At 46.3% G+C, this 24,442-nt stretch overlaps 3 protein-coding genes across 3 annotated transcripts in view; 1 reads left to right on the top strand and 2 right to left on the bottom strand.

The window, feature by feature from the left end:
* Mms19 (MMS19 homolog, cytosolic iron-sulfur assembly component) overlaps window positions 1-12,021 on the bottom strand; it is a 173,363-nt gene extending 161,342 nt beyond the window's left edge. Inside the window, exon 1 of the mRNA XM_052185747.1 lies at window positions 12,015-12,021. The gene's annotated coding sequence lies outside the window, so the exon portion shown is untranslated. The remainder of the gene's footprint in view (window positions 1-12,014) is intronic.
* The window catches only part of Pi4k2a (phosphatidylinositol 4-kinase type 2 alpha), a 29,393-nt gene extending 12,167 nt beyond the window's left edge, over window positions 1-17,226 (top strand). Inside the window, exons 3-9 of the mRNA XM_052185760.1 lie at window positions 3,315-3,446; window positions 3,826-3,979; window positions 8,579-8,640; window positions 10,334-10,433; window positions 11,187-11,320; window positions 11,752-11,811; window positions 15,005-17,226. Of these exons, the coding sequence (XP_052041720.1) occupies window positions 3,315-3,446; window positions 3,826-3,979; window positions 8,579-8,640; window positions 10,334-10,433; window positions 11,187-11,320; window positions 11,752-11,811; window positions 15,005-15,166 (804 nt within the window). The 3' untranslated portion in view covers window positions 15,167-17,226. The remainder of the gene's footprint in view (window positions 1-3,314; window positions 3,447-3,825; window positions 3,980-8,578; window positions 8,641-10,333; window positions 10,434-11,186; window positions 11,321-11,751; window positions 11,812-15,004) is intronic.
* A 1,245-nt stretch (window positions 17,227-18,471) lies between these two features.
* Avpi1 (arginine vasopressin induced 1) lies at window positions 18,472-24,168 on the bottom strand. Its single transcript, XM_052185685.1, has 3 exons — window positions 23,975-24,168; window positions 19,930-20,208; window positions 18,472-19,043 (listed from the first exon to the last, which is right to left on the bottom strand). Exons 2-3 carry the CDS (start codon window positions 20,196-20,198, stop codon window positions 18,884-18,886), a joined length of 429 nt encoding a protein of 142 aa, XP_052041645.1. The 5' UTR covers window positions 20,199-20,208; window positions 23,975-24,168; the 3' UTR covers window positions 18,472-18,883.
* Window positions 24,169-24,442: the final 274 nt, after the last annotated feature.

Below are 24,442 nucleotides of genomic sequence, written 5' to 3'. Positions count from 1 at the left end.
AAGTGCTGGGGTCACAGAACTGGCTTCTGTGGCTTCTTATTTGTGTGACCTATCGGTAAATCAGTGACTCCCCTAGTCCATGGTCACTATCCTCCTTGTAAAATAGAGATAGAAGTAGTTACTATTTAGTAAAGTGATTTTTAAGTTATACAGGATCCATATAAAACACATAGCCTAGTACTTGGTATAGTATCAGTCTATACATTTTATGATTTTTCTTTTTTTTCTTTTCTTATTTTGGTTTTTCGAGACAGGGTTTCTCTGTATAGTCCTGGCTGCCCTAGAACTCACTCTGTAGACCAGGATGGCCTGGAACTCAGAAATCCACCTTCCTCTGCCTCCCAAGTGCTGGGATTAAAGGCGTGCACCACCACTGCCCGGCTGTGATTTTTCTTTTTATAAAAAAAATCTTTAATTTTTTGAAAATTATATAATTATCTTTTCTCCCTCCAAACCCTCTATGTATATCACCCCTTTGATCACTTTGAAATTTATAACTTCTTTGTCTTTTGTTTGTTTTTTGTTTTTTGAGATAGGGTTTCTCTGTGTAGCCCTGGCTGTCCTGGAACTCACTCTGCAGACCAGGCTGGCTCTTCCAGACACAGATATCCACCTGCCTCTGCCTCCCAAGTGCTGGGATTACAGGCGTGTGCCACCACGCCCGGCTACCTCTTTGTCTTTAATTATTTGTGTGTGTGTGTGTGTGTGTGTGTGTGTGTGTGTGTGTTTCTAAGTACATAAATAAATGCTCAGTTTATACGATGATATTTTCAGGGCTGTCCATTGGTATTGGATAACTGGTTGGTGTGCTCTTCCCTGGGAAAGGCTATTTCTCCCATTCTCAGCATTCCTTAGTTACCTATAGTTCTTTGTCTAGGGTTGAGGCCGCATGTGTTTTCCCCTCACATGTCAGTCTGACTCTGTGGTGGTCTTGTTCAGCTCATATTTAGGCAGCCATATTGGTAAGACTTCATAGATGGAGCTTCTGACATTTTTAGAAGATGGTCTCACAGAAAGTTCCTTGTTCCGGTGGATCTTTCTGTCTTTCTGCCCTCTCTTCCACAGTGATCTCTGAGCCTTGGGTGTAAGAGTTGTGTGTAGTCAGGACTGTGCTTCACAACTCTGCCTTTTGATCAGTTACAATTTTCCATGATGGTCCCTGTTTGTGGCAAAGAGAAATTTGCTTGATGAGGGGTCTTATGTTTTTATAAGCTGTTTTAATCATTAATGGTACTTCTATGACTCCCTTTATAGAGAATAATGAGTTCTGAGGTGTTCTTGCATCAGAATCAACAATACAAAAACAATCTGCCCACAGTGGTGGTGTGCACCTTAATCCAAGAGGCAGAAGCAGGAGGATCTCTGTAAGTTCTAGGCCAGCCTGATCTACAGCTTGAGTTCTAGGACATAAAAAATCCTTGTCTCAGAAACCAAAAAACTCCCTATCTTCTGTGAGACTGAGGTGAGACAGAACTAAGAGGAATCTCTTCCCTTTTTGACAGCACTCACATGAGGGGTCAGAGGGCAACTTGTAGGAGTTGATGCTCTCTCTGCAGTCATGAATTCTGGGGGTCACATTCGGGTGGTCACTTGGTGGCCAGTGCCCTGACCTGTGGGCTACCTCACCAGTATTTTCTCTTTCTTTGTTGCTCCTTTCTCCCCTCTCCCTATTTCTTTCTCCCTTCCCTTTTTCTTCTCTTCCCTTCTGTAAAATGAATTACTTTTAATATAAATGTAATTAGTAAATTAATCCAGCAGTTCTATTCTTTATCTTAGCTAGTCCCAAATAACACAGAGAGACCAAGATTTATTTTATGATTTTACTTTAATTATCTGGGGAGTTGGTTGATTTATATTAACCTCTAAGCTAATCTGGCTCCTCCCAATCATGCTCCCAAGTAAACTTCTGTTGTTCAGATGAACTTTTGTTTTGTTTTCAAGACAGGGTTTCTCTATGTAGCCCTAGCTATCCTGGAACTCACTTTGTAGACCTGTTTTGTTTTGTTTTGTTTTGTTTTGAAGACAGGGTTTCTCTGTGTAGCCCTGGCTGGCCTCGAACTCAGAAATCCTCCTACCTCTGCCTCCCAAGTGCTAGGATTAAAGGTGTGCGCCACCACCATCCTTTTTTTTTTTTTTGGTAAAGATTTATGTATGTGACACTGCAACTGTCTTCAGAGACACAGAAGAGAGCATCGGATCCATTACAGATGGTTGTGAGCCACCAAGGGGTTGCTGGGAATTTAACTCAGGATTTCTGGAAGAGCAGTCAGTGCTCTTAACCACTGAGCCATCTCTCAGCCCTCAGAGGGACTCTTACAAACTCTTTTTTCCTCCCCGTGGCCAGGCTGCTCTACCGACCCCTTCCTGACCCCTTCCTCACGGCTCCCACTGCAACTCCCTGCAAATCCACCCACCCCTCCCCACCCCACACCTTGGCAAAAGTCCTGCTCTATTCTCTCTTCTGCCCAGCCATTGGGTGTTCAGCATTTATTGACAGAACAGAGAATAAACGGTAAGAATTGTTTATACAAATTTGAGATGGGAGATTGTTGTCCTAGCATTAGAATGCCATGTCCAGATTGAAATAAGATATGGGGGCAGAGAAGTCAGCATTTGAATAGCAGAAGGATAACCTTTACAAAATGCACAAAAACATCCTACCTGGACCCTTCTCTTTTCTTTACCTTTCCTTTCCTCCAGTAACACATTTGAGACCAGCTCTTGCTCTATAATTCATCCTGGCCAGGAGTTGGCCATGTCGATCAGGCTGACTTCAGCCTTGCGTGGACCCCTGCCTCTGTGTTAAGCGCTGAGATCATGGGCATGTTTCTCATGCCGGAGTCATTCATATCACAAGGACATGAGACCATTAGATGGTGTGGCATGCCATCTCAGATCCCTTCGTTATCCTAATCACAGATTAGGAAATATGAACTAAGGGTTGTCGAAGATAAACACATTTTATCCACACTCTCTTATCCAGAATTAGCCATATTCCTTACCGTGAACTTTAAGACAGAGAGATGCCTTTTCCTAGAAGAGGAACACTATTACTGATCATACCACTGTTCTCTGCCACGCCAGTCTCCTTCCTTAAAGGTAACTCTAAGCTGGGTGGTGGTGGCGGCGCACGCCTTTAATCCCAGCACTCTGGAAGGCAGAGGCAGGTAGATTTCTGAGTTCAAGGCCAGAGTGAGTTCCAGGACAGCCAGAGCTTCACAGAGAAACCCTGTCTCGAAAAAACAAAACAAAACAAAACAAAACAAAACCAAAAAAACCCTTTAACCTAAGTATGTTTTCTCTTTCCCTTGTAGGTAGTATACCTGGCCAGTGAAACCTTCAACTACAGTGCCATTGACCGAGTAAAGTCCAGGGGCAAGCGGCTTGCACTAGAGAAAGTGCCAAAAGTTGGGCAGCGGTTTAACCGCATCGGGCTGCCACCAAAGGTATAGATTGCACCTCTCTGACTTAACAGAGTTGATGGTTTATGGTGGCACAGTCACTCAGGTGGGAAGCAGGGTGCTTACAGACTTCAACTGTGCACATGAATGACCTCTCTGAGGTTCTTGTCTCTCACTTCTGTCAGAGACCTAGCAGTTCTCACTTTATTCCTCTAGCGTTTAGACCATTTGAATAGGCTTCTTCAGCTTGGGTGGTGGATCTCCCCACCCTTTTCTCCTGAACTTACAAGAAGATAAAGGCATACTCTGGAAATGTTCCTTTCTCTGGTGTGAACTCCAGAGCCTTTGTGGGTCTCTGGCTTACTTCTGAGGTCTTTAACTTGGCCTCTACAGAGATGCTTCTGTTCCTTCCTCTTGGTTGTAGGTCGGGTCATTCCAGCTCTTCGTTGAAGGCTACAAAGATGCAGACTATTGGCTGCGGCGGTTTGAAGCAGAGCCTCTTCCTGAGAACACGAACCGACAGCTACTGTTACAATTTGAGCGGTTGGTGGTCCTGGACTACATCATCCGCAACACTGGTGAGCAGCCAGGCGTGCTCTGTGCTTTGTACGAAATTTCCGAGCACTCAGGTGGGCCTGGAGCTCTATAGGAACTAAAGTCACTCGCTACTGTGTGAGGAATGTGTTTTCCTGTGGTTGAATGGGTATGCATATTTGAGGGCCTGGCAGACCAATTTTCCAGGTTAAATTTTGTCTAGATACAGCATCTGCAGGTTATCAGAGGTAGGAAAGCCTGAGTTGGAATTTACCTGGATCTTCCAAATACTGTGAAAAGTACATTCACTCTAGAGCCCTGCATGTTTATTACTTTTAGAAGTAGGTTCTTAGATCATTGATTTTCTTTTGTTGTTTTTTGAAACAGGGTTTCTTTATCTGTTGTCTTAGGACCTTGAACTCACCAACATCTACCTACCTTTGCCTCAAAGTGCTGGGATTAAGTGGTCCCTATGCCTGGCATGAGTTTTGTTTTTTTTAATACGTTGGTGAACTTGAATTCATCTTACCTGATAAAACCTATTTGTATTGAGGATAAAAGCTTTAGATTCATACCTTCTTAGCAGGACATTTTGACTACCAATCAGCCTCCTTAGGAGATTTTTCTGATTCTTTATGGTTTAATCGAGACAAGTTTTGTGTGTCTAGGATTTATGTTTATAGAATTGTTGGTAATATTTCTGCTCTCTTTTTTTGTAATCCATTTCCCCCTTATTCTTTCTAGCTCAAGCTTTGTTCCTTTAGTTGGTCTTTGCTTGTTTATGTGGTTTTGGTTTTTAAGATAGGGCCTCACCCTATCTTATGTGACTCTGGCTGTCCTGGAAGTCTCTATGCAGTCCAGGTCTGGTCTCAAACTAACCAAGGTCCTTTGCATCTGCCTTCCAAGTGCTATAACTGAAGGCATGTGTCACCATGAATTCCTGCTGGCATTAAAGACCAGCTTTGGTGTCCTTACTTTCCTGTCCTTTGTTGATTCTCTGTTCAGGTGCATCTGCCCTGTGCCACATCCTCTCTTCCATTAGCTTTCTGTTTGTTCTTCTTTCTGCTTCTTTAAGATAGAAGGTGAAGCTGTTGATTAGTGAGCTTTCTCACTTTTTTTTGTTTGTTTGTTTGTTTTTATTTTTTTCAAGACAGAGTTTCTTTGATCCCAGCACTTGGGAAGCAGAGGCAGGCAGATTTCTGAGTTCGAGGCCAGCCTGGTCTACAGAGTGAGTTTCAGGACAGCCAGGGCTACACAAAGAAAACCACCACTGTCCAACTGTCACTTTACAATATAAGTATTTATAGCTATAAGTCTATCATTAAACGCTGTGTTGTTATATCCTATACATTTTAGAAAGGTATCTGTTTGCTTCCATTGTCTCATAAGCTTTTCTTAGTTGCCATTGTGATTTCTTCTTTCATCTATTGGGTAAAGAATTTGTTGTTTAATTATGGAATTTTGTGAATTTTCTTCTTCCACCTCTTCCTTTTCCTCCTGCTCCTCCTCCTCCTGCTCCTCCTCCTCCTGCTCCTCCTCCTTCAAGACAAGGTTACACCTTTTAGCCCAGGCTGTTCTGGAACTCAGTGCACTATTTCTGCTTCTAGGAAAGCAGGCATATGTGTCTGCTCCTGTGTCCTGCCTTCTGTTTTTCTGTCTGTTGTTGCTTGATGACTGACTTTATTCCATAGTCCTCCTTTATTTGTAGTTTTTCTTCCTGTTGTTTGTTACTTGTGGTTAACTATGATCTGAAAATATTAAATGAGAAGGTTCAGAAAAGATTTCATCCTGAGTAGCTTCAAGTTCTTGCCCTCTTACCCAGCCCCAGGCACCACCCCTTTGTCCAGCATGCCTGTGCTGCAGCTGCCTGTCTGCGCTAATGACCCTAGCTAGTCCCTCGGCTGCCGTCACAACTCAACAGAGGGTCCTAAATACAAGATTATTAACACTAGCAATTGGGACACGCCAAAGACAAGCATAGAATATTTCCATTAAGTGAAAGGGTAACTTTATCAGAGCATATATGCAAGGGGGAGGGAAAACAGTTTATATGTAGTTTGGTGCTCTAGTTTTAGGATCCATTGAGAGTCTTGGAACACACCCTTGGATAAGGGGGGGACTGTACTTTGACTGTTACCTACTTTGTCTGTTAATAGTCTGTGACTTCATATCTGATCATCCTGGAAAGTCCCTTCTCTTTTTTGTTTGCCTCCTGACCATCTTTAGGCGAGCATCCTCCTGCACCATATCCTCCTCACTGTGCTCTTCTTCCCACAAACCCAAGGTAACAGGACCAGGTGACCTCAGGCTGAAACAGAACCAAACTAAATGTTTCCTCCTTATAAGCTGATTTCTTTCCTAGGTATTTTCCCTCAGCAATAGGACACAAACACATAGACTTGTTTATTGAGATACGATGTCTTTATGTAGCTCTCTGGCTGTCCTGGAACTCTGTATGCCAGGCTGGCCTTGAACTCACAGAGGTCCACCTCTTTGCTGCCTGAGCACTGGGACTGTCTGCATCACCCAGCCACACAATTTTTATTTAATATATTTACTCACTTTCTGTCCTTAGTTATTTTGATGCCCAAATTGTCCCCAGTGTTCCTGTGTTCTTTTGATCTGTAGATGCTTTAAGCACTTCCTTAATTTCTAGCACAAGATGTTCTGGGTTCATCTTCTAGTTCCCGATTGGAATTGCCATCTTTTTAAAAAGATATATTTACAGCTAAAGGAATTTATAAGTTCATATGAATACCTCCATTTTCTTTCAGACACAGGTTCATTTTAGCCTTCTTTGATTTAGAATTCCTTTCTGGATACAGACTGACCCAGCTCCCATTACAACTATTTACAGTACAATAAATAATATAAATTTACTTATTTGTTTAATCCTTACAGCACAGAAAGTAGTTTCAGAATTGCTAAAGGGAAGAAAAAATAACTAGGTAGATTTGAGACTTTGTAAAAGCATTAGCCTTTTCCCAAATAGCAGAATTATCTGCCGTTGTTATTTTCTTCCCACCACTTCATTGCTTCATTTCTGCTTCCTTCCCCAAACCTTTATTCCAATTCTTCTTTTTACTTTTTCCTCTTTTTTTCCTTAAGATTTATTTATTTATTTTACGTATGAATACGCTCTCACTGTCTTCAGACACACCAGAAGAGGACATTGGATCCCATTACAGGTGGTTGTGAGCCACCATGTGGGTGCTGGGAATTCAACTCAGGACCTCTGGAAGAACAGCCAGTGCTTTTAACTGCTAAACCAGCTACTCTGTGTGTGTGTGTGTGTGTGTGTGTGTGTGTGTAAAATCTTTAAAAAAATGTTTAAAAACAAAACAAAAAATGGCTTACAAGACTCAGTTATTCTCATTTTGACAAATCTTTTCGTTGTTTGTTTAGGGGGTGGGGTTGTGGAGTGGTCTTTCCAAAGCATATAGTCCAGACTGGTTTGGTGTGTGAACACACAATCTTTCTACCTCTGCCTCCTGAGTGGCTCTTCTGCACCCTTTTCCTTTTTGTTGTTGTTACTGTTTTGTATCACCTTGTAGCCCCAACTGTCCTGGAACTTGCTGTATAGCCTATGCTGGCCTTGAGCCTCACAGTGATCCACCTCTCTGGGTCCACGTGATGAACTAAAGGTAGTCTCCACCAGCCCGCATGGCTTGAGTTTTGTTGCCTTTAATTTTATTTTTTCTTGATGATTTAAGACAGCTGTACTTAGGGTGACCTTGAACTCCCAATCTTCCTGTCTTCACCTCCTGAGTGCAGGTATTATAGGCCTGTATCTCTGCTCCTGGCTATACCTTTTATCTTCTTGGGGATACTAAATATTAAGATAAGTCCCAAGCCAGGCGGTGGTGGCCCACGCCTGTAATCCCAGAACTTGGCAGGCAGATTTCTGAGTTCCAGGACAGCCAGGGCTACTCAGAGAAACCCTGTCTAGGGGGGGAAAAAAAAGGAAAGGCTAAGTCCCTTGGTTGGAGGTGTTACAGGTCTGCTTTTGTGGTCTCATTTCTGTTCTTTCTGTTTTTGTTTTTGTGCTGGTTGGTTGTCAGATACTTTATCAGAACTGTAGAGATAATCTAGAGGCTTGAGTGATAGGTATATCTTATCTGGAGTATAAAATTTATGAAGGACCAGCACCTAAGCCCAAGGTCACATTAGCTGCTGATTCTGAGGCGCAGCTTCGGTTGCTTCCAAGATGGGCTCCAAGGTGTTTCTCTCAGGAGCCACTGCCCGTTTCCTAGCCCTCCAGCCACTTCACAAATCAGTGGGTGCTGCTGAAGGGGCGGAAGCTATAGGTATGGGGTCCTTTGTGTGCTCGCTTTCTCTCAGGGATCCAGCTCTTAGATTCTTCCTTCCTTCCCTCCTCCCTTCCCTTTCTTCCAAGACAGTGTTGGTAAGAACTAGGCTGCCCTTGAATTTGTGATCCTCCTACCTCAGCCTCCTGAGTGCTGGGATTTTTGATTCAGATTTTTATGATCGTGTTAAAAATCACCTATGCCTTTCAGAGATTTTAAAATATTTGCCTTATAGTTGATCTGAGTTTGGAGGGGTGGTCCACATATCCCAAATGTTTAATCTGTCATTTCTAAAGTCAGACAAGTTATTTCTGCTAACTGTGTTTCTGTTTGCAGACCGAGGCAATGACAACTGGTTGATCAAATATGACTGTCCGATGGATAATTCTAGCAGTCGGGTAAGAGGTTGCTCCATACCCCAAGAGGAGGATGGGGGGCACCCTTAAACTGTAGAAACACAATAGAGATTTAGGTCGCAGAAGTCACAAGAGTCAGAGAAACACAGGGGTTTAAGGTTAATAGTTGGTATAGTGTTTTAGGGCACATCCTGCCGAGTGATATTAATTGCTTCAAGAACATGAGTAAGTTTGGAGCACATTGTATATATACCCTTTCAGTTCTTTCCTTTGACCTTCATGCTGCAGCGTAGCATGTGAAGAGTGAAGGTGTGAGAAATACCACATGGAATGAGTCTGCCTAATGTTGTGGTTTCCGCCCGTTGAAGCCATGGAGCACTTTTTTTTTAAACAGACAAATTAGGCCCCACAAGTTTAGAAAACATTTCAGTGCCTTTTTTCTTGTTTAAGTTTTTATTTCTTTGAAGATTGAATTCATGTGTACGAACTTTTACCTGTGTAGATGTCTATACACTATATGTGTACCTGGTGTCTTCAGAGGCCAGAAGAGTGCATCTGATCAGTGGCTCCGAGCCACCGTGTGGGTGTCAGGAATCAAATATATATGCTCTGCAGGAGTGGCCAGTGCTCTTTAACCTCAAGCCATCTTGCTACAATTCCTGACCCTGTGATGGTGCCACAGAGCCTGAAGAAATCATGGAACCCATAGGCAGAGTGTTCAGGTGCAGCCTGCAAGGCTGAGGCTGCTGACTGCCTCTCCTCTGGTTCTGTCCTTCTCCCCTCCCCTCTTCTCTTCATTTTCTTTTGTTTGTTTTATTTTTTGGTTTTTGCTTTTTTTTTTTCAAAAACAGGGTTTCTCTGTATAGCCCTGGCTCTCCTGGAACTAGTTCTGTAGACCAGGCTGGTTTAGAACTCAGAGATCCGCCTGCCTCTGCCTCTCAGAGTGCTGGGATTACAGGCGTGCGCCACCACCGCCCAGCTTGTCCTTTTCATTTTTGTATATCACTGACACATTATGGTTGCCTTGTATAGAGACCTTGATTCTGTTTTCTCAATGGAAAATGGGGACATTGTGACCACTACCAGTGAAGTCATGTCTGAGCTAGAGTCCACACTAAAAAACCTTGGCCGGCTGACACAAAATTTTCTTTCTTTCTATTCTCAAGTTTTACCTTAGGATAATTTCCAACAATTTTTGCTTTTGTCCTTATCCTACTAAGGACTCAGGAAAGTTCTAGGTAAATAAATGTACATGTTCTGGAATAAGCAAGGACCTCTAGCAATGTATATGGTACACTTATAACACTAGCATTTAGGAGGTAGAGACCAGCCTGAGCAACACAGTAAGACTCCTGTCTCTGCGAGTAAGGGGTGGGGTAAGAAGGAGAAATTCCAGAGAACCTTGAACAGACTCAGATGCCACTAATAAACCAGGTCCAGAAAACAGTATGAAAACCAGCAGAGATTAGATCTAGGTAAGCTAAAGGAAGGGCTGAGATTAGGTGTCTTGCTGCTATTTATATACTTGCTTGTTTGTTGTTTTGTTTGTTTGAGGCAGCGTCCCTCTATGTAGCCATGGCTGGTCTAGAACTTGTTATATAGACAAGGCTAGCCTTGAACTCAGAGATCCTCCTGCATCTGCCTCCTGAGTGATTGGGTTAAAGTTATGTATCAGCCCCATCCTCCCTTCTTGCTGCTGTTTTCAAGGGCCTGAGCAAGTCTTTCTATTCTGCAGGACACAGACTGGGTGATGGTGAGGGAGCCTGTTATCAAGGTGGCTGCCATAGACAACGGGCTAGCTTTCCCACTGAAGCATCCCGACTCCTGGAGGGCATGTAAGTTAAGAGCACTGGGCTTTGCTGTTGTTTCTGTAGTAGGATCAGCCTAAGAATTGATGAAGTTCTGTATCTTCCGGCATTTTACACAGTAGCCTGCAGCGTATGTCAACTATTCCACAGTATAAACTGTTTTAATTTTTACTACTTATTCTTTCCATTAGAGGTATATGGATGATGAGAGAGTAGACATGTATGGGCTGGGTGTGGAGCATATGTAAAGCCCCTGGGCTCCATTTCTTATTCTTGCAAAGGAATGAATCAGTAGAAAGATGTTTTTTTTTTTCTCATTTCCACTTTGCAGTCTTCTCAAATTCATCTTTTCATATTTTCTTTCATCTGGGTTTCTGACATAAATTGCTGTTGGTGCCCTGTCTTCCTTGTTATACTCCATACCCCATTATAACTGAGAATCTTTGAGGAGAGGGGTAAAGTCACTAGCCCCCTTTGTAGTGCCTGGCTTTATCTTCAGGATCATGTAAAAGTCTAGCAAAAAGTTGCAAGAAGAAGGTCTGTTTGTGGAGGGTCATATGGCACCTGGGAAAGAACTCTGAGATTAGGCAGCTCTGGGTGTGATGCCTGAGTCCTGTGTTTATTAGTTGTACAGTTGTAGGGTCAGTAACTCTTGACTGTGGATTTGGTTGGTGATGTGTTTCAGGGAAGAGCTGTCTGGTTTTGGAATACCCCTGATAGAGGGCCCAGGGTGGGGACTTCTCCAGCACCTGCTTTGCTGTGCGCCTTTTCTCTTTTCAGATCCTTTTTACTGGGCCTGGTTGCCTCAGGCGAAAGTCCCATTCTCTCAGGAGATAAAAGATTTGATTCTTCCAAAGATTTCAGACCCTAACTTCATCAAGGACTTGGAGGAAGACCTGTATGAACTCTTCAAGGTCAGCCCTTCGGAAAAAGGCCGCTCTTCCAAGAAGGATATTGTCTTATGCCATTCTCACTTGAGTTAGCCAGAAGAGCAAGATTATTACAGACTAGCTGGAGCTGGTTTGGAGGGATTGAAAGAAGTGGCAGCCCTGGTGACACATGTGTGACTCAGTTTGCAGAGTGCTTACTTAGCACACAGAGCCCTGGTTCCATCTCTAGCAGCACATGAAGCCTGGGTGCTGCTGTACTCAGCCGGGGAGGCAGGAGGGTCAAACAGGCGTTCAGCATTCTAAGTGGGCAGGAGGTAGCGTAGTTACTTCCAGCCTGCTGCTTCCTTTCTGTATACTGAGCAAACCACTCTTAGAAACAACTGGGGAGAAAAAAAACGCATTCCTGAGAGGCATTCATGTGGTTCCATCATCTCTCTTCTGCCCTTCTCTTGTAGAGAGATCCTGGTTTCGACAGGGGCCAGTTTCACAAGCAGATTGCTGTCATGAGAGGCCAGGTAAGCCTGGGACATCCTCCACTGCCTTTCCATCCTATAGCCTTCTCTCTGGAAGGGCTATATATGCTCATGTTGAGCAGATGGAGCAGGATTGTGCTTGACACAATCCTTACCTATGTGCCATATATAGTTACTACTCTGCCCTAAAATTTGGGTCAGAAAAGGTAGCCTTCTGCAATCTCCTCCCTCTTCAGTGTTAATACCAGAGTTTGCAGAACTACTCATTGAGTATTTAGCCCTGTACTAGTTGCTGTGTGAATTATTGGTAAATAAACCAGCACATTGGCCTTGACTTGCTCAAGGCTACATGCCTGATCACACCAGTTACAGGTTCTGTGACGCTGGCAAGAGTCTGCATTTTCTCTCTTATAAAACAGGGTAGTAACTTTGTTGCAGAGAAGTGCATAAAATAATTCATGGTAAGCAATAATTAAAAACACTGTGGGGCACACGGTAAACTTACAGATACTCATCATAGTTATAGTTTTGGTGTTTCAGGTACAAGTTGTATTCTTTTTCCTATTTCACATTCAGAGGGAACTCTAGAAACCTAGAATTGTCAAAACTGTGTAGACCCAACATGGTGGTGCACATCTATATTTCCAGCACTCAGGAGGCAGAGGTAGTTGGATCCCTGTGAATTTGAGGCCAGCCTGGTATACATGGTCAGCTCCAGGGCAGCCAGAGCTATGTACAGACTCAGCAAAATTGCAGGCGTTTGTTTCCTAAGTATCACTAAAGGAAGGCTCCGCAGGGAAGGATGCCAACTGATCAGAGCCTGGGTCTGGAGCCTGGACTCCCACTACCTGCCTGTGAGGCTTACTGATTCTCTCCTTCCTTCATTTCTTTCATGTGCTTGCTTCATGCTGTTATAATTAGATATATTTTTGGAAATATTTGTAAATAGAAAACTCAGCTTCTTGAATTTTTTTTTTTTTCGTTTTTTTAGTACATGACGGGGTATCTCTGTAACAGCTCTGGCTGTCTTGTAACTCAATTTGTAAACAAGGCTGGTCTCAGACTCACACAAATCCACCTGCCTCTCCCTCCTAAGTATTGGGACTAAAGGCATGTGTCACCATGACCAGCGTCTTGAATCTAGTTATTATGTAATCCAAAACTCTTGATCATCCTGGCTCCATTTCCCAAGTGCTAAGAGATGACGGGTATGTGGCTATAATTATCTTACTAACTTGAATCTTCAAAGAGTGTTTTAGTCTTTGCACCACAAGTACATGTTACTCTTCCTCCCATTTAGCTAAAGGCTCCCAAAGAGCACTTTGGGGCTTGCTGAGCTCATTTTCCACTGAAATGGAATAGTCAAGATGTTTTAAGAGCTTTCTTCTATTAATCTTTCTAAATACCAATATGCTGCCTTTCCAGGTGAAGCAAGGGCCCAGTGAGGCTGCCATAACTTTTAGAAAGCTACATTGTAGACTCTGGTATTACAGGCCTCAGTGTAAAGGAACTGGCTTTTGTCCTGAGAGAATCCAGGTGGCACCTCATCCGTATCATACCCTGTTCTCCAGTAATTTCTCATCTCAGTCTCTTGACAACACCACAGCATCCTTCCCACTATCCCCAGTTAGGGTTATCATCTATTTAGGTAGGGATAAAGCTAGGGGAGAATGGCAGGTGAAATTTTACTTTTCTTTCTACCTTGTGTTCTTAATGTCTTTAGAACAGCTTTTGTAGCAGCTTGCTATAATAAGCAAAGGAAGCATTGGTTTGAGCACAGGATTTGCAATTCCATTGCATACACGGGGGCAGACCTACAGTGTGTTCTGGCAAAGTACAGTGGAGTAGAAACTTACAAGGAACCCAGCAGAGTAGTCTGACTTTGTGTCACTTGTTTTGAAACTTTTTGGATCAGTTGATGGACTTGCGGTTAACTAATCATAGGTTAGGACTGTGCTGTAGCCTCCTGACTCAGATAATCATAGTTTGCTTAGTCACACACACTCAGCCACTTTACCTACCCTTCAAAATGACAGGGCCAGCCACGGTGCGACTCTGAACCTGTGGAGCCTGGGGTAGGAAGGGCCTGGCCGAAGAGCACCTGCCTGGTGCGTATGAAGCTTTGGTTTTGGACCCCGGCACCACAAGTCTTGAGAGAGGATTACAAGGTCAAAGGGGGTTCTTTTCAGCTTTCCTGTAGGATTATTCCACATTCCAGCCCACAGCCATGCCGTCTGTCTCTCTGAGCTCTCTCCACCTCTCAGGTCATATTTTCTATTTCTGTCATCTTAAAGGGCAAAGAAGTTTGTTTCCACTTGGGATTATAATTTCCTCTTTGTTTGTTTTAAGGCAGGGCTATACCATATTGTCCAGGTTGGTCTCAGATTCCTGACCCCTTGCCTTAGATAGGCAAACACAGTTTAAAAAATTGTTAATGAGGTAGTATCTACTTCTGTGAAGTGCCTACTCAGATTCCTACTTTCTTTTTTTTTTTTTTTTTTTGGATTTGGTTTTTTCGAGACAGGGTTTCTCTGTATAGCCCTGGCTGTTCTGGAACTCACTCTGTAGACCAGGCTGTCCTGGAACTCAGAAATCTCCCTGCCTCTGCCTCCCAGAGTGCTGGGATTACAGGCGTGCACCACCACCGCCTGGCTAGATTCCTATTTTCTTAAAAAGAAATTTAGTATTATTTTTTTTTATTGTATGGGTGTTTTGCTTGTATGTTTATCTGCACCCCACTTGTATAAATGGTGCCCATAAAGGCCAGGAACAAAGGTCAGATCCCCTGGAACTGGAATAACAGATGGTTGTGAGCTACCATGTGGGTGTTGGAATTGAACCAAGATGCTGTGGCAGAGTAACCAGTGCCTTTAAGTATGAGCCATCTCTAGCCCCAACACTTTCAAATTATCATTTAAAACTATGTGTCTATATCTGTATGTATTTGTGAGTGTAAGTGTGGTGCCTTAGTATTACGAAAGAGGGCGTCAGATACTTGGAGCTGGAGTTACAGGTTGTGAGCCACCTAACAGGGATGCTAGGAGCTGAACTCAGATCCTCTACAAGAGTAGTCAGTCCTTGCACTTAGTCGCTGAGCCACCTCTCCAGCCTTACATTCCTACTTTTGTAAATAGCCCGCTTCCATGGTACTTGTTGTTGACATGAAGGATGATACTGTCTGCAGAGGCAGGCTTAGAATACTATAGGCCTTTCACCCTTTTTTTTTTCAATGCAGATCCTAAATTTGACCCAGGCTCTAAAAGACAATAAGAGTCCCCTGCACCTTGTCCAGATGCCACCTGTGATTGTTGAGACGGCTCGTTCTCATCAGCGGTCTGCAAGTGAATCCTACACACAGAGCTTTCAGAGTCGGAAGCCCTTCTTTTCATGGTGGTAGCCCCAGAGGCAGGCAGAAGAAACCCTGCAGGTGACAGGCTGGGAGGAAGCCTGGGAGCCAGGTTCGAGGAAGCCCAGAAGCTGGTGCACAGCAGAGCCTCTCAGAGCCCTTCCTCTGTGCTTGCTACCTCCCTCAGGGCCTTCCTACCCCAGGGAGAAGCACAGAGGGACACGAGTGCTCCTGGACCTTCAGAGTGTTGGGGGGCTCATGTCCAGGCAGGGAGCCCAGGTGGCTGAGGAGCAGCTCCGTCCTAGCATTTGGTGGCTGGCTGGGAAAGTCCCATCTCTCCCTGACAACCCTCTCCATCCAGGTTCCCTGATACATTCTGCATCAGAAGCAAATTGAAATGCTTATTGGAAAACCCATATTAGATCCTCTGACATCAGAAGCCCTTAGTCTGGAACCTGAATTTGCTCAGACAGGCACTCTGATATCTAACTGTTGTTCATTCCATGAACTGAGCTGTCAGAGGCTCATTGCTGGCCCACAGACAGAAGCCATTCCTTTCTGGTTTTGCCAAATTGACCTGCCTCTTGCCACACTGGTACTGACTTCTTGTGGCAATGAGCAGGTTCATGTTCTACACCTCTAAGGCTCTGCACACAGTCTTTTCTCTGCCCTGCTGTAACTTGCCCGGCACTCATCTGAAGTGGGATAGGCTAGCCTTGGCTTGTGTTCTGCTAGGAGTGGTTCTGCTATGTGGAGGTGATTGACTTGGCCTACATGTATGCCGGGTGCTGGGGGTTCTGTGTGGAGCCTGGCACAGCCTCATTCCTGCTCCTTAGTCCCATCCTACCCTAGTTTTCGGTTTCTGTTACTCTATTTTCCCCCATTTTTAAATGAGTTCAGTTTGGGTTCTGGAGTGGCTCTCAGCAGGGGTTGTGGGTCATTAGTTCCATGAGTGGCCAGGACAGCATCTCTGTTCTCCATGTGTCCCCTACCACTGCTACCTGGAAAGAACAGGCGCTGTGTTCTGTTTCCTAACTGGCGTGCCCCTTGGCTCCCTGCCTTCTTGTCCTGGGCTGGTTTCTGCTCAGCTTCTTGGAGAGAGGCCTTCCAACAGTCCCCAGTGCCTGCCCTGCTCAACATGCATCCTCCTGCTTCCATGTCTCCTCCCTTGCCAGGTGTTTGAACCCTTTCTACACCAAAGCAAAGAATTGGCTTCAGGAGGGAGTGAAAAGGGGGCTGCGTGTGGCCGAGAGGCAGCAGCAGTGGTCACTCTGTGCTGTGGACCCTTGAGCGTTCACACTCTACAATTGGTCAGTCAGCCTTGGAAAGAAATGTCCTGAGGGCTTGAAAAAAACCAAAGAACGGGAGTGAGGAGCACAACTGTGCCTCATCTGCTTGCCTGGCTCCCATCGCCTGGAGGCAGGGCAGAAGACACAGCCTCCTGTCAGGTGGAGCAGGCTGCTGGCTGCCTGTCCGTTCCAACCCAGGAGCCAGCTTGCTATGGGCTTCCACTCAGCAACATGAATCTCTGAGCACTGGATATGCATGCCCTGTGGACAAGTCACTGTTGTTTGCCCTGTCTTGACAATCCCATCCAGTCCACGTGGACTCTGGCCTCAGAACTGTGTTTGAGGGAATCCCTGCCTCCTCATCACAGGAGCCACCAGGGGTCCAGGTATGTGACAGTCTTCACAGATATCTTCATACCAGCCTGTTGGCAAGACTCCCCACTGGAGTGCTGGAGAGAGCTCAGTGCTGCACCAGATTCTGCACTGTCCTGCTCCAGATCAGGTCTGCCATCAGGAGGAATCGGGGCCAATGGAAGAGGGAGCCAGTGCCAGGCCCGGTGGGCAAGGGTGCAGGCGGCCTTCCCTGCCTCCCTCCCTGAAGCCTGTACTCAAGTTGCCTTGAATGTGGACTTGGGAGTGCCAGGAGCCCAGAGTGTCAGGTACTTCAGAACAGCCGTCCCTCCGCCAGCCTTAGGCCTGTCCCCTATGTCTAGGAGCAGAAGCTGGCTGGTGAGCGCTGCTGCCCTGTTCTAATGCACTGTAGAAATTGTATGTATTGTATTTAAATCAATGCAAATGTATGAATAACAAAGCCAGTTCTGACCTCTTTGTCCAGTTTTCTTTGTGGGAAGAAAGAATGCAGTTTTAAGGGCAAGAGATGGTTCTGTGGAGTTAGGGGGACTTGGCTCTTGAAAACCAAGTGTTTTCTTAAGACATTTCAAAAACTGACCTGAGTCTGCATTGATAGAACATGTATTTGCTTTTGGTATGAATACTTACTACAGATTTTTCTCTGATAGGGACTATAGTATTTGCCCTGGCTACCTCCTTAAAGTCAGAATTCTGAGATTAGGTGTAGAACAGTGGTTGCAATCTAGGAGTTGCAACCCTTTTGGAGGTGTTGAATGATCATTTCACAGGAGTCTCCTAAGACCATTGGTAAACAGATATTTACATTATGATTTATAACAGTAGCAAAATTAGTTATTAAGTACAAAGTAATTTGGTTAGGGGTCACCACAACACGAGAACTTAAAGGGTCACAGCATAAGGAATGTTGGGAATGGTCTGGTGAGATGGCTCAGCCAGTTAAAAGCACTGACTGCTCTTCCAGAGGTCCTGAGTTCAAATCCCAGCAACCACATGGTGGATCACAATCATCCATAATGAGACTTGACAGCTACAGTGTTCTTATATATAATAATCTTTGGGCTGGAGCGAGCAGAGGTCCTGAGTTTAATTCCCAACAACCACATGATGGCTCACAACCATCTGTACAGCTACTGAGTACTCATATACATAAATTAAAAAAAAAAAAAAGGAAGGTGGAGAACCACTGGTTTAGATGCAGATTTAGGAGAGGTTGGCCTTTATCCTTGGCTGTCAGAGGGCAATCCTGCCATACAAGTACGTCACTGTCCCTGGGGAATGGCAGTTGGCAAGGAGAGAGGCGTGCTAATGAACACATAGTCTGGGATAATGGGAAGAGCTCTTGACTCCTAAGTTACCGGGCCATAGTGTGAGAGAGAGAGTGATTAGTCCTGTGCTATCCCACCCTTGATGGTACCGACTGATAATGCTCCCAGCAACTACACACAGTACCTAGGATCCAGGACCCAAGTGCCTGCAGCTTGGAGCTGGAGGAGGCTGGCCTGTCTCCCCTCCCCCTGGACTGCTCCTTTGGCTCAGGCCTATGTGCAGTGGCCTCATTTTTTCTTGCAACCTACCCACCTCAGGGGAAGCTGCAGTGCCAGGGTCTCCAGGGCGTGCGTTCTGGAGAACCCTGTCCTTCCCTATCCGGCTATGTCTGTTCTGGGATTCTCCCCTTCTGTAACACTCAGACAAATCTTGATGCAAATGTTTTTATTTTCCACTTAAACAAGTTTCCCCTTTGCACTGGCCTGTGGCACAAGACAGACAGCTGGCTGCTGGGTGGTGACATTAACTGTCAACTTAGTGGCAGAAATGGTGAGATATTGCTGCATTTGAGTGCATATTACTTTTATTCCAGGGGAAGCCAAGCAGCCCAGTTAGGTCAGAAAGGCTGATGGGTGACTAACCTCTGTATTGCCTCACTCTGTAAGAACAGGCCCTGCAAGTGCAGAGTCCAGCAGATGCTAGCTCTGAGCTGAACTGAGGGCATTCCGATTATCACTTCTTCACCTAGACAGGGCCTGCTCAGATGTCCTTTAACAACTCCATACGCCCTTTGGCGAGAGTCCCTGCAATATTTGGGGAGGACCTCCCCACCCTTCATAGGTCAGTGTCTGATCTGGTGGAGGTAACCTGTGGGGCCTGGCTTATTCCAGTTCCGGTGGATTCTAGCACTTGTTCTCCGGGAGTTCCCAAACTGCTCACTGGAGGCCGCGTCAGTGGTGCTGGCCTGTGGGTCAGCCGCTGTAGAGCCAGGCTCTGGCACTCTGTGGAAACAAGTGTGTGATAAGTCAGCGTCAGCACGGAAAGCAGGATGGAGTTTCATCACTATAAAATGAGACCATCTGCCCTAAGAACTGTATGACACCTTTCTGTAACTATTTTAAGAGGGTGCAGCTGGATGGGGGAATGGGACACTCAACAAGTCTCTCCCCACCTTCTTTTTCTCCTTAAGACAGGGTTTCTTCATATAGCTCTAGCTGTCTGGAACCCACAGATACACCTGCCTCAGACTAAAGGCATGCCAGACACTGCCTGTCTCCTTCCTACCTCCTGGACCTTGCATTTATGGTACTGCAAGTCAGGCATATATGACATCAGTTAGTACAAGTAGTGGACTCACTTGCCCTCTCAGACATGAGGGTCTCTTCAGTCTCTGCTGTTCAGACTATGAGGGGAAGATCCTAGAGAGAAACTTGTGGTGATGGCTTTAAAGCTGGGTAGTTTACCCAGGTGCCCGAGGCTCACTGTTCCTGGACTGGCAGGGACACGGGCAGAGGTAGATGGTCAGAGAAAATCTACTGCTTTGTCACTGTAGGACCTCCACGTAATCTTTAGTTCCACCTAAGGCTTTAACCAGGATTGCCTTTGAATTCTAATAGTGGTAATTTATTTTCTTTCTCTGTCCAAACAGTACTCTCTTCTACCTGGCCAAGAGTCACTGAAACAGTAGTGCTGCTTTGACTGGGCCTTCCTTCCTATGGGGATTACAGGGTCATGTGACTCTAACAATAACAATAGTCTTTGAGGTACCAGCCCCACAGCACTAGAAACCGGAAGACTGAGGGCAAGTCGCTGGCTGCAGGCCACACAGCCAGAGCAGTAAACAGGCATCCTCTACCTCTACCCTCGCCCTGCGGCCCGGGCGCCTACCTGAGCCGGCTGCAGTGGTTCTGTCTTGGTGGCCTTTTCCTGCGCAGCCTCCTGAGCGCCTCAGCTACACGGTGATCCCCTGCACACTCCCAGATGATCTGGGCCCGCTCTTCAGCCAGCTGGTCCCCACTGCGCTGGAACAGGCCCTGGATCTGCACCAGCTCAGCATCCTGGAAGATGTTGGCAGAGGCCTGCTTGCGGCCCCGGGTCTGAGGTATTGAAACTTGCCACAGGGGTGGCTCACTCACTACAGAGGCTGGAGTCCCCATCACCGGTACTCTGAAATGAAAGGTAGAGACATAAGCAGTCCTGAAGCCGTTCCTTCAGAGGCGCTGCCAACCAGTAGTACCTGGCCATATATTGGACAAGAGAAAGTTAAAATATATTCACAGAAAGATGTGTGCGTATTTGCTAAAAATTGGTGGAGTATGGAATGGGGGCTAGGAATATAGCTCATTTGTTTTAGAGAGCTTGCATAGCATGCACAAAGCTCTCGATTTGAGCCCCAGTACCACATCAAATAAGTATGGAGGTGCATGTCTATACTCTGGGATGTGGAGCCAGGAGGACTGAAGTACAAAGTCAGGACCAGAGAGGTGGCTGGCAGTTAAGAGCACTGGCTGGGCTGCTCTTGCAAAGGATGGAGTTCAGTTCCAGCACCCACGTCTGCTCACAACCGTCTGTAATTCCAATTCCAGTGAACCTGATGCCCTTTCTCTGGCTTCTACAGGTCCCAAGCATGTACCCACACATGCAGTCAACCAAACACGTGAAGTAAAAATAAATCTTAAAAAGCTAGAAAGTCTATAGTGAGTCTGGGCCAGTCTGGACTATGTGATGCCATCTTTACAAAAAAAAAAAAAAAAAAAAAATGACAGAAATACAAGCACTTCCAGTTTGTCTTCAGCCTGCCCACACCCTCGCTGCTGGTCTTTCTGTTCTCTGGAAGAGTCTGAGTCATCACCCCAGTCAGAACCATTACCCCCTCCCTAGTCTGGCCTTCCATCCACCTTATTATTCAGACACATTATTCCAGTAATTGCCCCGCTCATGCTGTCCTAGTTTCTATCCTAAGAACCTCACTCTCTTTCTAGTTTCTATCCTAAGAACCTACTACCCACAGAAGGCATCTAGATAAAATCATAAAATTTGTATTTGTACCTGGAAAATGGGAATAAGAAAACCTGTTTCTCGGCACTGTACAGAGCCCAGTTAAAGCCCATGTGGTGATGAGCCCCCCGGGAACCCGTGGGCCTGCACACTGAGAACAAAAGATAAGTGGCTGAGGCACACTTTGAGGCTGATGAGAGAGAAAAAGCAAGCGTGGGTGTTGGCTGGGCACTGGCTGATGTGCACACCATCACTGATGCTCAAAATAACCCTCGAAGATAATACCGTCATCACTAGCTCGCTGCAAAAGCAGCAAGGCCTGGGGCCCAGGCTGGACCTTGTCTTTTGACTGCGGCTCACGGTTTAAACCACTGCACCTGGAGCTTGCCAGGGCAAGCCACTCAGCCCACTAACTTGCATTTCCAGGAGGAGTGAAGGACATGAGTTACCCCACAGGGTGAAGTCTGCGCAGTGGTAAGTTCAGTCACCAGTGTCAAGGCTACTTGCTGACTAGGTGACATCATCCTCAGCTTTGAACCAGCGGCCCTTTTCAGAAGACCTCCAGCTTCAACTAAGGAACTGTATGTAGGACGGCAGCAGAGCCTAGTGCCCAGGGTGCTGGCATGTGACGCAGGCTCAGCATTCTAGGCCTGCCACTCAGAGCTGATAGGCTTTGGGAATACCTGTCATCTCTGGGCCAATTCTGTCTGCTGCTCTGGATGAGATGTTGAAGGTCTCCGAGCGCTTGCCCTGGTGTTGAGTCGTCAATACATGTCCTATGTTGAAGGATAACACCGTTTGCCTGCTCCTTATGGGCCGGGAGCTGCATGTGTGGACAGGTCTAACTAATTAGCTCCCAGAAAACGCCTCAACTAGTAGTTAGCCTTCTCCTCCCTACCCTTAGCCTCCCTGAAAACCAGATACTGTTTTGCTACAGTGGGTGGAGGGGTCAGAATATGGCAGGACATTGCTAAGTGGTCAAGCACTAGGTAGCCTTTTAGCTTGGTCTGAGGTGGTAGAAGAAAGGGTGATGTCCCTTTCTCAGAATCAGCAATCCCATGTTCTCTGTAGAGGTTGACAGACCAAGGATCAGCTAGCAGCCGTTTGGAAAGAGGAAATGGCTGCCCACTTTGTCCCAGCAACCTCTGTGGGGCTTGCCAGGCTTTGACTGGCCAGCCCCCAGTGAGCTAAGTACAGCTAAGCAAGAAACACCAGGTATCTAGGACTCTACAACACACCTCTATGAACGAACCCTGGGAAGCCTTGGCCCCTCTAGATTTTGAGGCCCTTCCCAGGTGGGAGCCTCACCCTGGGAGTCAAACAATGGAGTACAGCTAGGATTCCAGGTAGGGCGAGGGAAAACAAAGTGGGGGCCGGAGCACTTCCTGTCTCATTCAATAGGTTCAGTCATTAATCTCTTCCTAATTTCCTGGGCAAGACCTAACGCCAAGAAGCCAGGGTATACTTGAACAATGGTACATTTTAAAACCGGAAAGCAAAGGCACAGGGCCTTTAAGATTACTGACGGAGCTTTTGAGTGACATAGAAGATAAGCAGCCCAGTCCATGCAGATGAGTAGGGACGCATCACAAAACACTGCTCATGGACACAGGAACGCTGGAATGAACACCCAGAGTAAATACTGAAGGTTGAAGACCACAAAGCTCAACTTCCTTTGAATTGGGCATTAAAGAAAGAACTAACTATAGAGCTCGTAACACAAGGCTTCTCTGACTCGGAAGTGAAGGAAGAAACTGGGCCCTTATTCCAGACCCGTTTTCAGGCATCACTTGAAAAATGAACTAGTAGAGCAAGGAATAGCTCCTTTTGAAAGAATTCGAAACCCCAGAGGTGGTGGTGACGCTGACCACTGAGTGACCTTGGACAAGTCACTTTTCCTTTGCTTTATTCATCAATCAAAATAGTGCGGGGTAGGGGGAATCCTCACTGGGTACAGAGCTGAAACAGGAGCATCCATCCTAGTACCTGGCATACTAGGGATACTCAACTCTACACACTGAAGGAAAAATGATGCCAAGGGAAGGCGATTAACAGGACTATATAGAACTACGGTCGTGGTTAATTTAACCTGACAAGCAAACTACTCGGGGCTTCAAAGACAGGCTCATCCGTGCACTTTTAAAACCAAGGTTTTATGACTAACTTCATAGAAAAAAAGCTTGTTGTGTCAAGTAAGAACAGCACTTTTGAGGACCTTTTGGTCCTCATGTGAGGTGGCATCCTAATCCCGTTAGCGGGCACTACTGTTTTAAACTCATTTTCCAGATGAAAAAGCTGAGCTCTTGAAGTGGTAACTTGCTCAACTCCACAAGGCTGGTAAGTGATCCTAGGCTATTAACCAGGTGGTCAGACCTGGGCGCCTACCAGTGTTATTTCCATTCTTGCCAGGTGGCTGAGAAGGTGTTCAAAAGAAACAAGGGGGCAGAAGGTTCTGAAACCTTTAAGACCCTGCCATCTTCGTCTGGGGGTTTTGGAGGTCGACCCCGATTCACAGACAGGATTCCCACGCCAGCCTCTTCTCTGGACTTAGAACAAGCGGAGCTAGAGAAGAGCCCCCTGGGAACCTATAGCCAATTCCATTAGACCCCCAAATCGGGCTCCGGCAGCTAAGATGCCTACTGTAACCTCTCTCGGGCTTTTGGGAAAGGGACGAGCGCAGCTCTGGACTTCCTGCCCTGAAGGTGATCGATCACAAGAGCCGAGCAGAGGTGACTAAGAGCTAAGAGCTTGGGAGAGGTTGTCTTGGCCGAAGTTACAAGACGACATCCCCAACACAGAGGGTCCCAGGGTTCAAAGGTGGCGGCTGACAGAAGCCCCTAAGTGGATCTAAGGTGTAAGACTCGGCGGATTCCTAGCTGCGACCGTCGGCCCGCGCGCTTCCATGCAGAGCTGAGCTGGGCCATGGCCTACCTACCTGGTTGCCTTGGCTGCCCGAGGCGGGCGGAACGCAGCCGGGAGCCTGGCCGGGCCACCTGGATCACAGCCACAGTCCCTCAGAGAAAGTACTCCGAGCCCCTTCAACAGCCAATCCTCGGTCACAGTCTTCCAGCGAGCAGCCGAGCCAACTTCGCCAAATCGAACGCGAAGACTCCGCGGGCCAATCAACTGCTGCAGAAGGGGAGGGGCGTGCCTTGTCCCGCCCCTTTCCCGTGCCCGCCTCTAAATCAAGTGCGGAGATTCCTTGAGTCCAATCATCTGCGGAGTATCGGCGAGGGGCGTGTCCTCTGCGTCCTCCCCACCCACACAGCCCACCCGCCCTTTCCAAGCCGGGTGGCGCCCCCTTGATTGACGTCAGCCCCGGGGGCGGGCTCTGCTTTGCCCGCACGCAGGCAGGGCGGGGTCGCATTCCTGACACCCGGTGCGGCTGGAGAGGGCCGGACCT

Source organism: Apodemus sylvaticus, chromosome 1 (assembly GCF_947179515.1).
Source record: "Apodemus sylvaticus chromosome 1, mApoSyl1.1, whole genome shotgun sequence".
Taxonomy (NCBI): Eukaryota; Metazoa; Chordata; class Mammalia; order Rodentia; family Muridae; genus Apodemus; species Apodemus sylvaticus.
The sequence above is the reverse complement of the archived record's forward strand: the minus strand, read 5'-3'. Positions and strand labels throughout refer to the sequence as shown.

Bases quoted from the DNA above. Each gene is read 5' to 3' on its own strand.
- Avpi1 (XM_052185685.1), bottom strand. From the start codon at position 20,198: ATGGGGACTCCAGCCTCTGTAGTGAGTGAGCCACCCCTGTGGCAAGTT. The intron at 19,044-19,929 runs GTAGGCGCCCGG...TTGTTTCCACAG, and splicing joins AACCACTGCAGCCGGCTCAG to AGTGCCAGAGCCTGGCTCTA.